Source organism: Cicer arietinum, chromosome 6 (genome assembly GCF_000331145.2).
Source record: "Cicer arietinum cultivar CDC Frontier isolate Library 1 chromosome 6, Cicar.CDCFrontier_v2.0, whole genome shotgun sequence".
Taxonomy (NCBI): Eukaryota; Viridiplantae; Streptophyta; class Magnoliopsida; order Fabales; family Fabaceae; genus Cicer; species Cicer arietinum.
The window spans coordinates 19,875,790-19,893,999 of NC_021165.2; the positions used below are offsets into that span (position 1 = coordinate 19,875,790).

The 18,210-nt window shown below is 28.0% G+C and overlaps 2 protein-coding genes across 2 annotated transcripts; one reads left to right on the forward strand and one right to left on the reverse strand.

Moving 5' to 3' along the window:
• Window positions 1–4,351: 4,351 nt before the first annotated feature.
• LOC101495901 (glutaredoxin-C9-like) lies at window positions 4,352–5,136 on the forward strand. Its single transcript, XM_004505477.4, has one exon. The coding sequence runs from the start codon at window positions 4,460–4,462 to the stop codon at window positions 4,913–4,915; it is 456 nt and encodes a 151-aa protein (XP_004505534.1). The 5' UTR covers window positions 4,352–4,459; the 3' UTR covers window positions 4,916–5,136.
• A 1,730-nt stretch (window positions 5,137–6,866) lies between these two features.
• LOC101496234 (uncharacterized) lies at window positions 6,867–12,385 on the reverse strand. The gene is made up of 4 exons (XM_004505478.4): window positions 11,747–12,385; window positions 11,293–11,405; window positions 9,325–9,429; window positions 6,867–7,628 (listed from the first exon to the last, which is right to left on the reverse strand). Exons 1-4 carry the CDS (start codon window positions 12,123–12,125, stop codon window positions 6,972–6,974), a joined length of 1,254 nt encoding a protein of 417 aa, XP_004505535.1. The 5' UTR covers window positions 12,126–12,385; the 3' UTR covers window positions 6,867–6,971.
• Window positions 12,386–18,210: the final 5,825 nt, after the last annotated feature.

Consider the following 18,210-nt stretch of genomic DNA (forward strand, 5'->3'; position numbering starts at 1 on the left):
TTTCATTTTCTTTTTTGAAAAACTGAAAATGTTGTTTCAAATGTTTCAAATTAATCAAGAAGTTCGAAAAAAAGTTACTTGTTTGCTACGGAAGTTTTGAAAATTTTAAAAGTTTTAAAAGTTTTGAAAATGTTAGGAAATTTGACAAAATTTCGAAAGTGTAATAAGAAAAAAAAAATTCAACTTTTATATATAGTAAAAAGTGTAAAATAGTATATATATTTTTTTATGTGTATTGGAGTGGTAGTTTTAGGTGATGGGTGACAATTAGAAAAGTTAATTTTTTTTTATAATATAACAAACAAATTTGGAGACAATAGAGTATGAAGATTTAGTTGATGTTTTTGTTTCAAAAAATGTTAGAAAAATTGCTCTTTTTAAATAGCTAGAAGCTAATAATATATTGAAGTTGTAATGATATGTTATTTCCAATTTAAATAATGTACTTTGAACATTTTAGACTTTATTTGATAAAAATATAATATTTTAAAATAATTTTTAATTATTAAAATTTGACTTCCTTTTTAACTATAGTTCCATTTGTAAGATGAGACCATGATCTCTAAAATATTAAGACAAGAAAACTGAAGCAAAATGAGAGGGAAGGGTAGAAAAAACTCCACTTGCTACTTATTCACATGTTTCATAGAAAAATACTATCTCTAATTATTTTTATAAGTAACATTTAAGTTAATATTTTATTAACAAAATTCGATATATTTACGTCATATTATAAATTAAATATGTTAATTTGTATTGACTAAATATTAATTTAATTGTCTATTATAAAAAAAAAATCTGAAAAAAAAAGAAAAACTGTCGAACTACTAGACATGTGCGTTTTCCATCATTAAATATGATGACTTTCAGATTCAGTTACCAAAAAGAATCCGATGACTTTCAAGATTTAATTACTTTGGTAACTTTTATATATGAGTTACGTAAAAAATGAATTATATTAACAAATGGTTCTAAAACAATTGTGAAGAATACAAAAACAAGATTTTATATTTAAAAATTAAATATCTAACCTTTAATGTGTTTTTCAACATAATATTTCTATATTTAAATGTTTAATAAATATTTTAAGAATATTTATTAAAATTTATCTTTTAAATATTGATGTATGGTTACTTTTTTCCACTGCTCTAACAACTGGGACCATGCTTGTAAGAGGCAAATCCTTGCGTGAAACACGTGTACGTGTTTTAGCGTTGAGAAACGAAGCTTCCGCAAACTCTAATACGCTGTTCAAGATAGACCCTGCTTTCTTACACTTATGTCATCACAATTGACCTTATTCACACTATCTATACGTGGCACTTTGACAATATAAAATTCCTTTAATGTTATTTACAAGAATTTATCATTTTAACATGTCATGAAAAATCTTTTTGGTTAAATTTTTCTTTCAATTAGTTTCCTTTGTGTTGCATATCTAAAAAAGTCAACTGTCTGTTTTCAACTGTAAAAATTATACAAAAAAATATCCAAGATTTAGGAAACTAAGCATGTCATCCAGCATTCAATTGGTAACAACAACACAAATTCTACTACTTAAAAAAAAAAACAATATCACAATTTATGTACACACAAAGCAGGGTATTGTTTAAGAATAATTTAGTTGAGTAAAATAAAAAATAAATTTTTTAATTGGTAAAATATATAGGTTGAGTCACAACCTCACATTCATGAGATAGATTACAATTACTTAAATATTCCAAGTGCAAGTACTAGTATTCTTTCAAAATATGGTTATGTGCAATGACTCGTATATGATTGATTAATTAATAAATATATAATCTTTTTATCATTAGTTGTATGAAATATTTGGATCTATTTAAATAATAAAAAATTATCCAAATTTTTTTATTTGTTATAAGACATCAATTTTTAATTTATTTTTGTTTAAATTTAAAAATAAATAAAATAAAATAAAAATCACTAAAATAATATTCATTGTTAAAAAGAATTTAAAAAGAATAAGTACACTTGATTTAGATATCAAAAATTCAAAATAATTGTTTTCTCGTTTATTTTTTGACAAGTTGTTTTCTAGATTAATTAATTGTTGGACAGCAATATGGTGATTTTTTTGACAAAGCAACAATATGGTGATGTCATGGTAGATATAGCTCAATCTTTCTGACGTAGTAGGGGTCCGCATTATTATGTCATGCAACGTGGCCTATGACGTTAACGTCGTCCCGATCTTTTTTTAATAGTAAATAAATTGTCGTCCCTATTTTTCACCCAAAAAGAAATTGTCATCCCTATCCTTTGTCGACGTGTGTCAGACATGTTAGCAATTTTTATTCTTAAATTGATTAATACAATAATTTCATTTCATTGATAAAAAAGGTTAATGGTATATTACCATTGTGCAATATTATTATTATTATTATTATTGTTATTATTAATTTATTATTTAGCATTAAATATATTTTTATTTTTATAAATATATTATATTTATTTTTAGTCTCTAAAACTTTCATTAAACAATTATTTCTTAAATATTTTAGATCTACAATTGCCGTATCTGATTTTAATTCAATTTATGTGTATGATTCAAATTTTTTAATAATCTTATGCAAGCATTTTTAGAATATTATAACAATTTTATCTATAAAAATTTAGAATTTTTTAAAATATTAATTAAATATAAAATTTTTAGCATCAAAAGTTTTAAAAATTATATTTAATTCATCATTAGTTAAAAAAATTAAATTTTTGTGAAAGAGATTTTTATTTTTTTTAAACATAACTATAAATAAATATTACACATTAATTGACTTAAAAATAAAGACACAAATTGTATACATTTGAGAGACTATTATTTAATAAAAAAAATTATAAAGATTAAAAATGAAATATATATATTTATGGGGGGTAAAAAACTTATTAAATCCTTATTATTTTGTTTTCACATGTTTCCATGTTGAGACATTGCCAAACATTAAATTAAATATGGAAATGGCTCAAAAGTATATGCTTCATTCTCTCTTCCATGCTTCATTCAGGTCAAAATTGGTTGCAAGTTTGGTTCTATTTATGGAGGAGTGAAAATTGTCCTAAAGATGTGGAATTAATTTTTGAGAAGTTTGATTCTATTATACTTCCAAAATTGATTATAATTTAAATTTTGAATTTGTAACTTTGTAGCCTTACTTCCAAAATTTATTATTAGTCTTAAATATTTTTATTTAACTCACTTTTAACCATAATAAATTTTAATAAATCAATTTTTGTCATCATAAAACAAACACAAACTTAAAATGTTTTGTCATTTTTGTAAGATTTCTTTTGATAAAAAGTAGCGGATGACACATGAATTAGTCGACAATATATGAAAATTATAATAAATAATAGTAGAGAAAAGGGGATGTGTCACATTAAAACACTCATTTCATGTATACTACCACATGACACTATTATATTCTATTATATTCCAAAATAGATAACTCTTATTGAATGTCAATGTAAGTTACACTAATAATATATATTGATTAAACTTATAATAGTATAATTGATAGCAGATAAACTAATAAATTAAATTTAAAATACTAGATAATACTAATGGTGAAACTAGCTAATAAATATAGAAATTTGACAAAAAAAACTAATAAATATAAAATGCATTCAAATATTTTCAGAAGTAATATTTTATTAGACATGTACTGAGATATTTTCGGAAGTAATAACAAAGTACTCCTCCGGTTTCGAATATAAACATAAAAAAATAGTCTTTCATGATCTAAAATATAAGTAACTTTAAAAAAAAAATGTTATATTAAATTCTTTTTTCTTCATAATATCCTTAATTTAATTTAAACTTTTATACTCTTATTGTTAATATCATAATTAATTTATTTATGTTTACAAAATATTTTATAAATAATTTTAAAATTTTATTTATTTATTTTCAAATACTAATAAAAATTGGTTGATTATTTAACATATGTAATTTATTTATTTTTTGGATCAAATACAAACCCCGGAGTAACACTCTAAGGGTTATTTTTATCTCTATTAAACTCATTTTAAAATGGAATTAATATATTCTATTCTATATCCTAAAAGTAGGGAAAAATATGTTTCACAATTGGTCCAACACCACTACTCCACTAAGCATTAGTTGATATAGACAAAGTGGGGATGTACGTATAGCAAGTGCCAAGTGGGATGGCCGTCCAAAATGTCACGTAGAAAAACAAAGGAGGAAGCGACACAACCTATAACGTAAGACGACTAACAATACCGCGTAGTCTTTAGGAAATTGCTTATTTGCAGTTGACGTCACAAATATAATTAAAATATATAATAATATAAGGACCCTTTCAAATCTTCAACCACTCACCCCTATATTTTCCATCCTCCATTTGTATATATTCATCTCTTTCATAAAACCATAAACCATAATCCAACCATCACCAAAAAAATCTTCTTCACTCGACACATCATGCAACAAGCAATTCCTTATAGGTCATGGACTCACACCTCCACAACTCACTTTAATGTTATCAACCCACACACATTAACTAAAAATAAAATCCACAATACAATTGATGAATCGTCGCATAAACCCTCTTCCTTGGAGAGAACAATGGTTGTTAGCATGGTATCAGATAACGCAATTATAGTGTTCGCAAGGCAAGGGTGTTGTATGAGCCATGTCGTGAAACGTTTGCTTCTTGGTCTTGGTGTTAACCCTGCCATACATGAGGTAGAGGAGAAAGATGAAGTGGATATGGTTAGAGAATTGGAATCCATTATTGCAAGTGATGATGGGAAGGTTCAATTTCCAGCAGTGTTTATAGGTGGAAAATTGTTTGGTGGATTGGATCGTATTATGGCCACTCATATTTCTGGTGAATTGGTTCCTATTCTTAAACAAGCAGGGGCTTTATGGCTCTGACTCATTATGTTATTCTTTCTTTCTTTTTTTCCAACTCAAATTTCCATTTCCGTTCTTCCTTCCGGATATGTTGATTCCTTCCTATGGAGTTTGTAGAGAAATAATAATAGAAAGTTATCATAATCCTTAGTTCTTCAAACTCACCTCTTAGAACAAAAGAGGTTAGTTGAGATGGATACAAATTTGTTGATATTTGAAATATTTTTTATATTGTTCCAGAATTTCATCTTCAGGTATGTTTGGAAGTTGAATTTTGGAAAAAGAGAGTTTTTTTTCCTTTTTCAAATTAAAAAAAACTATAAAATATTTTTAAAAATAAATTAAATGGAATTGAGAATTTGAGATGTTATATGATCATTTATTATGTTATTCTTTTAAATTTTTAAAAAATCTCAAATATATAATAAAATATAAGCTTAACTCTCCAAAATCCTCCACCCTAAAAAAACTGGACTCCCAAACATATTAGAGTTCCTAATTACATGTACATCACTCAAGTCCATTATTCTTTACTATATAGTTATGATAATGACCAACACTCAATGATAAACAAAAATAACTTTGTATAACTATATTGTATAGCTAAATTACCAATCATTATAGAAGGAGGAGAATAAGTTAGTTATTTCACCTAACTTCAATTATAAGAGATAATTTAGTTTCCATTTCCTTAAATGACTAATGTACGATAGAGTACTATGGTTTCATCCTCGTATTTTTCGTTATTGGTTATTATGTCAGTGTTCTGTCATTGTATTTCAGCAGTACAGATACCAGGAAGGTTCCACTTTTGACTTTGTGTATCTAAGGATGCTTAACCTGATCAAATTAAATATGATCAATAATTTATAATTGTTTACAAAGTTATCGAAAACTTCACCTTCCCGGACCCTTCTTTGCTAATTTGCTGATCTGATCCAACGTGATTTTTTGCATTTTAGAATCCGTAATTTTGAGTTTTCATATAATGTATTCATTATTCATAAGTTTATTTTTTGCATTTTGGAATCCGTAATTTTGAGTTTTCATATAATGTATTCATTATTCATAAGTTTATAAACCGGGTGGAGAGAAATGCAAGGTTAATAACATCGGAACTACGAAATTATGTCGAGGAAACTATACTCTCTTTCAAATTAATTTAGTCCCTAAAAATTGGAGGCACGGCATAAGACATGTCTCATAAGAACAAAAGTTTGGGATAAGGGTCGAGGGTTAAAAATCCTTAAAAGGATTTATGACGTGTTTAGTGAATATTTAGGTGTTTTAGTTTCTAAACTATCTATAACTTTAAGACAGCAGCACAGCATTAATTATGCCCATGTTTGAATTATGTTTTGCACCTCCCAAATTAGAATATAAAGTATATAAATTGGATTTCTTCCACAAATAATATATTTTGACAAAATCAAACTAACTTATTTAAACATTAACTTATATTTAAATAAGACGTAATCCGTAAGACTTAACTCAACTGACAATGCCGATATTATTAGACTGGATATCATATCCTAGTTTCGAATCTGAGATCTCACAATTTCGTATCCCATTTCATCTATTGATAAAAAAAATAAGACGTAACTTAAAGCATGATTTAAGTAAAAAGTAAAAGAACTTTCTAACAAAACAAACCATGATTTGAAATTATTAGTCAAACATGAGCCTAGCCATCAGTAAGTTGGAATTTAAAACATCTTATTTAAGTCTAAGCCAAAATTTTATGCCTAACCTGGGTTTGACTGCCGATGGTTAGCCATCTGTATTGTAAACATTGTCAGCAAACCCTTTCTTTGCATGAAGTTTTGTTGACGAGACTGAACCATGGATTAATAACTTTGAACGAAAGAATTGAAGTGTTTCATTTCATGCACTAAATTCTGTAATGGTTAGAAAGTGAATTATTGTTTCAAACCTCAATCAAAAGGGCAATTTATCGGATCAGACTTCAAAGTAAAGATCAAGAAGAAAGCCATTTTTCATTAACCAGGGCAACTCTCAAAAATAGCAATGAATGCATCACATTATACATTAGCAAGAATTATGGAACTTTGACTAATCAAAGTGTATCAAACCATGAATCAAAATCATCAGAAACTGGTGATTTGTTTTGGGAATGCGAAGATAGCATGCTGTGGTGGACAGGCTTTTCATCTTGTGACTGTAATAGAACATTTGGGTTCAACAAAGTGGATGTTTCCTCTAGCAAGTCGTCAAGTGTGTCATCTAGACTAGCAGTAATTGATGCAATTCTGGTTCCAACCGGCTTTTTATTTGAAATCTGAGGAAGATCCATTGAAGAGACTCCCAATGAAACAGGAAAGGAGGCACTGGACTTGGTCTCATCAAGTGAATCTAGAAGCATATCCAGTTCTTCTTCAGCAGCAGCTGCCTCAAATGTTGTGTGTTTCTCGACTGTATCTTCATTGGAATGAAAATTAGTATCTATACTAGGTTGAAATGCTTTGTTTTTACCAGAACTGCCAGCCTGCTGAAATTCACCATTGATGTTGTTTGCAGGAATGAGAATGTCATTAGACAGGGCAGGAGTAGAAGAAAGATGGCTGCTGCTACCAGAACTACATGAAGTAAACTGATCTGCTACAAAATCATCTAAATTTAATTCTTTAGACATCCTCTCAGATAGTTCACAGTTCTCTGTAGTTTCCTGTTCATCAGGTTCTTCATCAATGTCCACTGTCAAGTCTTCAACGCGCTGTAAAAGTAAAAAGGATTACGTTAATGCAGCATATATAAATTTGCACACTATGTAAAAATATTAAATGATTAAATCCATCCTGCAACTTATTAGTGGACTTTACTGGGGTCAATATTGAATTTATAATATAATTCGAAATTTAAAATGCCAAATGTCAACAGTTACATGATACTTGTATCAGTGCCTCATCTGCAACATAGCTATTTCTACCCACAAGGAACCATAAATATTTGAATTCATAAAGGATGGTAGCTTTCATCATTATAGCACTGTATGATCATAGTTATGCATACACAATTGACGACAAGCAATAGATCATATTGTCAATCTTACAATTAACAAAAGCACATTAGGTCATGTTTCAGACTTTCAGTAATAGATAACAGGTAAGTGTGGCGTACTACAGCTTGTGCCATATCAACTAATGACTCCAATTCACAACTGTCTTTTGATGTTACAAGGGAACAATAAATGTTTTATAAGTGCTTGCTTTGTACATGAGTCATGCTAACAAGTGTCCTAAGGGCACATGTTACGGAGAAAAAAAGAAATTTTATGTGGAAAAGAGCAATTTTTAAAATTTGGAGAAATTGAATGGACAAGTTCCCAAACAAGTTTTTTCTATATTTGGTTCCTTAACATGTATCCTTAGAGCACTTGTTAGAATTTTCCTTATATCATAGAATGTAAAATACATTAGCTATGTGTGCCATTACTATTTCCCACTTTAGCTATAAATTTTAATTTTAATTCTATCATCCAAGTGGTACACATATTTAATGCCATAGGGGAAGAGCTATGAAAACATATTTGGTGTGAGAAAATGTTTGTTTTCTCTAATAATTACAAAAATATTATTTTATTTTCACTTTGTTTTGTGTTTTCTAAGATTTGTATAAGGAGTGGTGAAAACAACATTTCTAAGATATGCACTTTCTTATACAAATCTTTGAAAACAGAAAACAATGGTAACAAAATAAGATAATTTAATCATTATTAGCCAAATCAAAAACGTTTTTCAAACTATAAAGACTTTGAGGTTAAATTTGGCTTGCATAAAGTACTCTGCTTCAGTTTTTTTATTTCACTAACTAAAACAACAATTACAACTTACAAGTACAACAACCAAAGCATTTTCTGTTTAAACTAATAATAACCAAAATGTCACAAAGTTTTTCCTTTGTTTCTGGTATTGAATAATGTGTACAAGAAACGGAGAAAGCAATGTAATATTTTTGTAATTATTAGTGAAAACAGACAACTTTTTTTTGCAACCCAAATGCATCCTAAGGGATTTTAATTCTGCAATACCCATGTCTGGGGATACACAGGATCACAAAACATGCTTAATTGGACCTGGGTGTACCTTCCTATTGCTCTAATTTAGTTACAACCTGCGTATTAATGTGATATGACATCATGCATGGTTTCAATCAGATAACAGAAATAAAATCAAAAGTAAATTAAACAACATACACAACTATTGAAAAAGTGCAAATTAGATCAAATACTCAAATGTAAAACGTCGCAAAAAATAACTATGCCGCACTAAGAGGAAAAATAGGAAAATGAAATGAAGAAAATGAGGAAGGTAAAATAAATATTATAAAATATGACTAACATAAATGCAATGAAACATGCAAAAAGACAACAGCCACATAATTTTCAAGATCAATTTAGAAGATAGACATACCAACTCAGAGGGTATCAGGTCAGACTCAATAAATAATCTCTTTGATAAGTCAACTTTTGCAAGCTTTTCAGCAATAGCATGCAAATTCAAGGAAATAAATGATGCCTGCATAAAAACCCAATTCATGGTAAGTAATGAAAAACACTAAACGAAGTTGGAATATAAGAACTTGTTAGAAAAGAGAATCTCCAAACCACGAATTTGTAAGAGAACTGAACAAACATGGATGATAGTAATTATATTATGGCTGAAAGAAAAGAAATACAGTGAAATGAGTACCCTACGGGCCTACTGTCCACTGCGCAGATGCTCCTACAGAGAAAATGGTTAATTCTCCCTCTCTAACTAACTCCAAATGATTTCCAAGATAACTCCCCATTCCCTCCCACATACCGTGGGTTTAAACTGCTATGGATCATTTGAGAACACGTCCTCATTTGGACTCTAACACAACTCTTGATAAGAATGCTCAAGAAAATCACATGGTATGATAGCAATTATTATTTCTGTGTGTTCTCATCCTTTGTATATGTATTTCTGTTTTCCTAAGCTGTAGCAGACTGGTTAGCATTTTCCTGGCCAACTTTTCTTGTATGTTTGATCCTTGAGTAACTGTAACCCTAAATGAATCAGAAATAAGACTGCAGATCAACATCAAGATACTCATGCTGCACATTTGTATGGGTAATTTGATCAGATGGCAGAGTAAAAAAACAGAGCAAAAAGCAGTTCTGAGTCGACCGTAGAGCTATAGCTCAATAAGGGTGTAAAGTACTGGCTAAAAAGGATTCTTGAAGAACTGCAATTGCCTACAAAACTACCGATGAAGCTATTCTATGATGATAAGGCTGCTATAAGTATTGCTCAAAATCCAATGCATTATGACCAAACCAAGCATGTGGAAATCCATAGATTTTATAAAAGATAAGATAGATAAAGAAATAATTTGAACAACATTTGTTCCAACCACTCAATAGTTAGCAAATATCCTACCAAAGGTTATTTCAACCTAATTCTGAATTATTTGTAGGGCATGATGAATATCTCTGCACCAAAATTCAAAACATATCTACTTTCTATTATCTCTCGTCCTTTGTAAATGTATTTCTGTTTACCTAAGTTGTAGCAGATTGGTTAGTATTTCCGAACTCATAGAATTTGATCTTTAGCCCTAACTCAACCCCAAAACTAGCTCAAATGCCGAGGATTGCTTAAGCCTTATAAGGACTGATTTGACTGTACCACAAGCCAATGTAGGATCTCAAAACACCTCCTCAAACGCAGGACTAGACATGTAGCATGGACAAATGCGGGTGGCCCAATAACAGAGATCTCAATGCACCCCTTCGTACCCAGGACTACACATCTAAAAAATGGACGAATATGGATGGTTTAATAACAAGATCTGGGATATACCATCTTAGAATTTGGAGTTTAGGTTTAGGCCCATGACTACACATCTAAAACGTGGATTAATATGGATTGCCAAGTCCTCCAAAAAACTAATTTGGCCGCATCTCTAGTCAATGTTGGATCTCAGCACTGACCAACTTGTCCTATATACTTGAAAAGAAATAAGAATATCAATTGTTGCATCTTAAATTTATAATGCCAACTTCAAAGATGCTAACTCATAAGTGCTTCCTAATTAACTGAAAAAAGTGCTTCCTAATATTAGTACCAATTATTGCAAAATAAATAAAGTAACTAAACAATTAAATAGGCATTAGAAAGGTAGTAGTGGCAACTAGCAAGCATCATAGATTCATGATATATACTAATTTATTAAAGATACTTAAGCTTGAAGAAGCATTCACCACTAGTAGTATGCTTACAACATTATTATATGATGACAATGAGTCAACGACAGCTATCTCTACCACGTTCAGAAAGAATTTGTAAACATGTTTACTGAGTCCACCAATCTTATAATCATATCAAAACTAATTAAGGGAGTAAACAAATTACCTCCTGATTTGCACTAGTCTTATCTTGTACAACAAAATTATCATCTCCAACCCATGACACAAAGCCTTCTCCCCTTACTTCAAGTATAGAGCTTAATCCCACACCAAATTCCCCTGCAAAAATTATCATATACTAAAATAATAATCTCAACAACAACATTTATACTACGGATTCAAAGGAGGTGCATTGTCAGTATATAAAATTGTTTTCCACTGACCACCCATAATAACTTGCCACGTCAACAAATAATTAGACATCTATCTTTGATCTACAAACTATAGGACATATATGGCAAGATTAAATGATTATATTGTCAGTCCACTACCTTTAAACTCTTATACTAAACAAAAGTATCAGTATAAATAATCACTTATGTTGATCAAATATTAATCACAAATATGCCAGTGGTACTGGTGAATGATAGTTAACAGTGAAGCAATCAAGAAACACATACAAGGAAGAAGTTCGTGGAAATCGTCCAGAGTTTTGTCTGCATTTGACTGAGCCTCAGCAACAAGATAACGAAAATCAGCGCCTTTACTTTTGGGAACGACAACATCTAGGGTTTTGGTTGAACTTTCAGGGACAGAATCCAATTCCTCTTCTTCATATCGGTCCCAATTACCGGGAAGCGCAGAAGAACCCTGAGACCGAAATCGATTGGTTTTCTTCTCGATCACTTGTTGCTGCTTTCCAAATGGCTCCTTTGCAGCGTCGTTTGGGTTTGGGCCTGGGCCTGAAGATTGAACTTTGAGCTTGTGGCTTCCGTGATGCTTTTTGTTATGTTGCCGTGTGTGATCTCTCTTTGATTTTGCCAAAGACTTTACGTCCATTGAAGAATGTTACTAACAGTTATCGGAATTTGTTTGTGAATTGTGAGAATTTGAAGTTTTTTATTGTAATTGAACTGTGTTAGTTTGCAGAGAGAACGAGGAAGGAACCAAGTTAACCGCTAGAGTTCAAACGTCGTCGTTTTGCTGTCCTTTACAATCTCTCCGTCATGCAAGTGTATTTCTGCTTAAACGACGCGTATTGGATTGGATTTCATAGTGTTACGCTTAATCTCATTTTTTATGGGCCATGTGATATGCCTAAAACGCAAACGTAGAACACTTCGGTCCAATCTTAGGTCTAGATTATAAGTTCGTAAACGAAATTTAGGCTCTATTTTCATTTTTATTTTGTAAAAGTAGCATACGACGTAGTATAAGATAGTTTGTAGTGGATGAGCTTATAATACTGAATAATAGATAAGGTAACTAGTCGAGAGTGAAAAAGTTAGTGGATTGAATTTTATATCTTTTGATAAAATTGGCAGTTGAATATAGCAATTTTCATGGTATGAAAATTGAATTGGACCTCGTTTAGTTTAGTTCTTAAAAATCATTTTTGAACTAAATTCAGTTCAGTTTTGAATTTATAAATATAAATTAGTTTAATATTTTAATAAATTTTTAGTTAAAATTAGTTTTTAGCTAGTTCTTTAGAAAAAATAAACATTTGAAATTCTTAACATAAATTTTTTTATTCTTTCTAAGAAAAATAGATGTAAAATTTTTTTCAAGATAAATAATTTCTAATAGTTTTTACAAAAAAAATGAAATTCTTTTGACAATTTTTTCGAGAAAAAATTTCGATTATTTTTTAAATATAAAAGATAAAAAAAAAATAAAAATTGATTTTTTTTCAAACATTTTCCAAGAAAAATTTTGATTTTTCAAAAACAAAAATTTCATATTTTCTATATTTTTCGAGAAAAATCTTAATTGAAGTTACAAAAAATTTGAAATGATTAAAGTGATTTTTGAATTAAGTTTGGCCAATTGATTTTTTTTAAGTATGTGGAATTGATTTTATCTTTTTATGTAATGCAATCCAATTTATAATATAGTCCAAATAATCATATATTTTGCACACCCCTAATAAAATTAATTGATAAATATAACATGACATCAAATTATATTTTTAATGAATATTTTTAAATCAATGGTACAATGAGGAGTATAAAATGATGAAAACATAATAATATGTTATAAGTTATAAACTTAAATGCTATAAATTTGTCAAAGAAAAATGTTACCAATCAATTTTACTTTAATCATAAGAACTTATACGATATAAGGTAACACTTTTGAAGAGGGTGCTTATTGAAGAGCATATCAATGTAAGAAGTTTTCTATTATTTTTTTTCCCAAGTCTCACTTAAGAAACTATATTATAAGAAATTTATGCTATTGAAATATAATTATATAGGATTGTTGGTGATATCTATGTATTTAGTAAAAAAGTAAGGTGTTGAGTTAAAAGAATTGAATGTTTATTAAATATGAACATCAAACAAAAATATAAATGAGTAATATCTACGTGTGTGATTTACTTAAACATCAAAATTGATTTTTTTTTCTCTCTCATTTACTCTTTCATACAATATAAAATTGATTATTGTCTTTTCACAAGAGAAAGTAAAAGAAAAAACTTCTTCTATTAAGTTGTATTTGATTTTTCGGAGAAGATACTATAAATAGAAGAAAAAAAGACGAGCAAAAGTATAACTAAAAGAAATGTGAAAATGAAAAGTATTTAAAATTTTATTTAGTATATATATATATATATATATATATGAAATAAATAGAGATGAAAATTATATAATTTTTAATGATTGATAAATATACTTCTTTAAAACATAATAGTTCAATATGATTTTGAGGTTTAATAGAAGAGAAAAGATTTGTCATTAAACTTTAATTCAACTGACAAATATTAATATTGTATTCGGGTTCGAATTTAAAACTTCAAAGTTGTGTAAATTAATTATTATTAAATTTATTATCTCTTCTAAAATAAAATAAAATAAAAACTTTGATACGCTCGCATATTTAACTTATATATTTACTTATTTATCTTTTTACCAAACAAGGTCTTTAAACACCCTCTATCTAAACTATTAGCTCCGCTAAAATATATGCATTAGCGTGCATTTTCTTCACGCAGAATATGGTGAAGAAGTATGAACCAATCTTGTTGAAAAAAATCTATAATCATATTAAATAAATTTGCTTAATGATGAAATTAAGTAGTACTTGTCGGGACCAGCTTAGTTTAATCGCACGTAACTAATTCGAACAACACATTATCTTTCGAATTGTGAGTATTATGTTTGGTGGTTGTTCAAAATGTAATTTTTAAAAATATCTGCTCAAAAGATTAGTAAAATACTATTAATTGTGTAAAAAATTAGTTGTGTAATAAATATTTAATTGGAAGTGCACATCTAATGATATAATAATTTTTTTAAGATGAAGTCTAGGTTGTTTTTAAAAATATTATGGATAATTTATCTAACATCTAATAAAAAAAATAATCATATAAATAAATATGTAAGTGGTATTTACCTACTCATGTTTACTCTACTAATAAACTAATTTATGTGGCACACATTTTGGTTGGATATTATGTAAATTACCCACAATTTTTTTTAAGATAATCTAAAAAAAAATATATTTTTTAATTATCTGATTACTTGTACTCTTAATGGAACTAGAGCTCATGTTCTTTAATCGTCTCGGATCCAAATCTCCACTAAAAGTAGTTAATATCACATATTTAAGAAGATATAAGTTATCAGCAAATCGAAAAATATTTTGTATTTATAATATGATAAAATAAAATCAAATAAAAATAATTTTTTGATTTTAAAAGTATAAATAAATTCTACAATTTAATAAATATGAATAGTATCTCTCACAGTGGGTAGTAATAGTATAATGATGTGTTAATGCTCTTAATTTAAGTGTGTTTGTTTTTTGTTGTTATGAATATAAGTATTGGTTCGTGGGGATTGTGAAAAGCCGTTGTCCAAAGATATTGCTTGGGCACAAATGATAACGAAATTGATAAGCTTTTTTGCAAAGACTAGCTAGCTAGTGCCTAGTCTATTACAATTTCTTTCATCAAATTCTAATTCTAACTAATTAATTTTAAACTATTTTGTGCCCTACGTACGATAATTTAGACAGTAAGGTAGATAACAAATATCACTTTTTCATACACATGCGGGCCAATGTTGCGTACATTTTTTTTATTCCTCCACGGGTCTTTTGAAAATCTGTCTTTTTGCTCCCTTCCCCTCTAAATTTGCCAATAATTCAAAAGAGTTTTCGAAAGACAATAATCCCTATACTGATTTCTTCTATTATTAATTAAATTTGTTCCTTTTTCCATTTCACTAGTGCTCATATAATTCTTGTGATTATGACCTTCCTAGCAAACACACAAATAAAATTGATAGTGACATTTGATTACCAAATAATACACAACCTTTTACACAAAATTGAATTTAATAATAAAATAATTTCAGATTTGGGTATTATTTGGTGTCTCTCGCTCTTGCAACCCAAGGGATTAATTAATATAGCAAAGGCCAGCTTGATGATTCATCTTAATTGAAAAGAAGTAAACAAAGATATAGATGGTACTATTATAGTGCAATGGTGGAGTGCTTTAATTAGTTTTGCTTTTCCAAGCTAAGAAATTGAATCATCTTAATATTAGGTTACATGGCAATATCATATTGGTTGATTGAGGTTATAGTGGTGGCCTGTCAATTCCATATCCACGAGGACACAGTGATTTGCCTCTCCTCTATAAGGCTCTAAGCGCGTTTTATTAATTTCATAGACATTTATCAAATGTTCATGAGTGTGACAATAATCCTATCCGATAAATAATTGGAATAGTTTGTTCTTCTACTAGTATTAAATTTGGTGGTGGGGGTGTTATAATTAAAATTTTAATTTATATAGAAACACGCTTGCGATTCTTGTTGACAATTGATCGATCTAAAATAGCCCCTTATATGAGAGTTGCGCCATAAGTGATAGCTACTTTTAATTTTAATTCATTGATCTCATATAAAATAGTATGTGCTTTACAATTGTTGACCCAAAAGTTGGCAATCATGTAGATAGCCCACCTTAGCACTAACACTCTGCCGAGGGGAGGGGAGTAATGCATGATTATCTACAAAAATGCTATATCTACATATAAGTTTAAGTGTCAGAAGTTTAATTTACATGTATAAATCAATTAAATGTTATAAAATAAAATAGAGAATATATATAAAAAGAGTCATGGTTTTATATGAAGATGTGAATTGTGATATCAAAATTTCTTAAAGAGTTATATATATATATATATGATGTTTAATCATTGGTATGAATATATTTACTAACAAACAGAGTAATATTATTGGAACATAAATATATAGTAGAAGTTATGTTAAATCATGTTTTATTTTTGATAAAATATTAAAGTATTGTATTTATGTCTCATTTTGTATTTCAATAACATTACTTATAAATAAATAAAATTAACTTTCTTAAAGTGTATTTGAATGGAGTAATTGAAAAATTGTAGAAATTTCAAAATTCCAAATAATTTAAATGTCTCAATTGCATTCTCTTCGTTTATAAATTTGGTTGTTTGGATTGAACAATTGATTATTTAAGGTTGGGCTATTTTTATACATTTTAAAAGTTTTGGGACAAAAATTAAATTCGGCCAACACTGAAAGTTTGGAAAAATTGATGGACCATTTTGCAAATTTTTAGGGATCCATTTAAAAAAATTGAAAAAAAAAATAGAGACCAATTTGTTAAAAATGAAAAATTATAGGGGCTAATGCAAAAATATTGAAACAAATAGGGACACAATTGAGAATGTAAAAATATTATAGGAACATTTTGTGATTCATATACATAAAGTAAGAGGGAATTTTAAATTATTTGTTTTAAAGTCGTATTTTAAATTCTCTAAATTTAATTTTGACAAAATATCTCATAAAATTCATTTATTTTGAAAATTCTTCAAAAAAATTCTCCAAACGAAGTAATTTACATGGAAGAATTTGAATTACCTTTAAAAATAAAAAATTGAAATTATTTCATCCAATTGGATGAAATAATTGAAAAATTTTAAAAATAAATAAAATTCTAGTCAATTCAAATACTTCAATTGAATTTCTTTCATTTCTAAAGTTTGTTGTTTGAATAAAGAATTTGGTCTTTTAAAATTGAACTATTTTTATAAATTTTAAAAGTTTAAAGGCAAAAATAAAAATTAAATTTGGCCAAAACCAAAATTTTGAAAAGGTTGAATTATTTTACAAATTTTCAGGAACCAATTTGCAGAACTTGAAAAATTTTATGAACCAATTTGTAAAATAAAAAAAAATAAAAAAATATAGGAACTAATAAATAAATTTTGAAACATATAAGATCAAAATTATAAATTAGAAAAAATTTATATGAACTATTTCATGACTCATATGTTTTAAAATAAATAAAGAATTTAAAATTCATAGTATTTAGGTAGTATTTGAAATTATCTAAATTTAATTTTGTCAAAATACCTTCATTTTAAAAAAAATTCAAATTTATTATTCAAATAAAGTAATTTACATTAAAGGATTTAAATTCCCTTAAAAAAAATTCATTCTCTAAAAAATTATATTTTTTCACAAAATTATTTTTAACCAAAAATATTCTATGGAATTTTCAGAGGGGCACGACCATGTGAAATAAATTGCAATGTAACCATTACTTTAGCGTTTTTCACGGCTCCAACGAGACATCAAATGACATTGAGCTTCATTATTCATTTTTGCATTTGATATAATATAAATATATTACAATAGAATATTTCAACTTATCTTTTACATCTCAAATCAAATTTTAAGAAACGAAATAAGAATTAAAATGATGAAACTGCGCACGTTAGTTGTTGGTCTAATAAACAAACATATTACTACAATTATGCTATAAAGAAACCAAGCATATCTCTCAAAAAAGTGAAGTACAAAATTTACAAATCCAGAAAGAATATTCATGTGAAAGTGCTGTCGTTTTTTTTTTTCCCTAC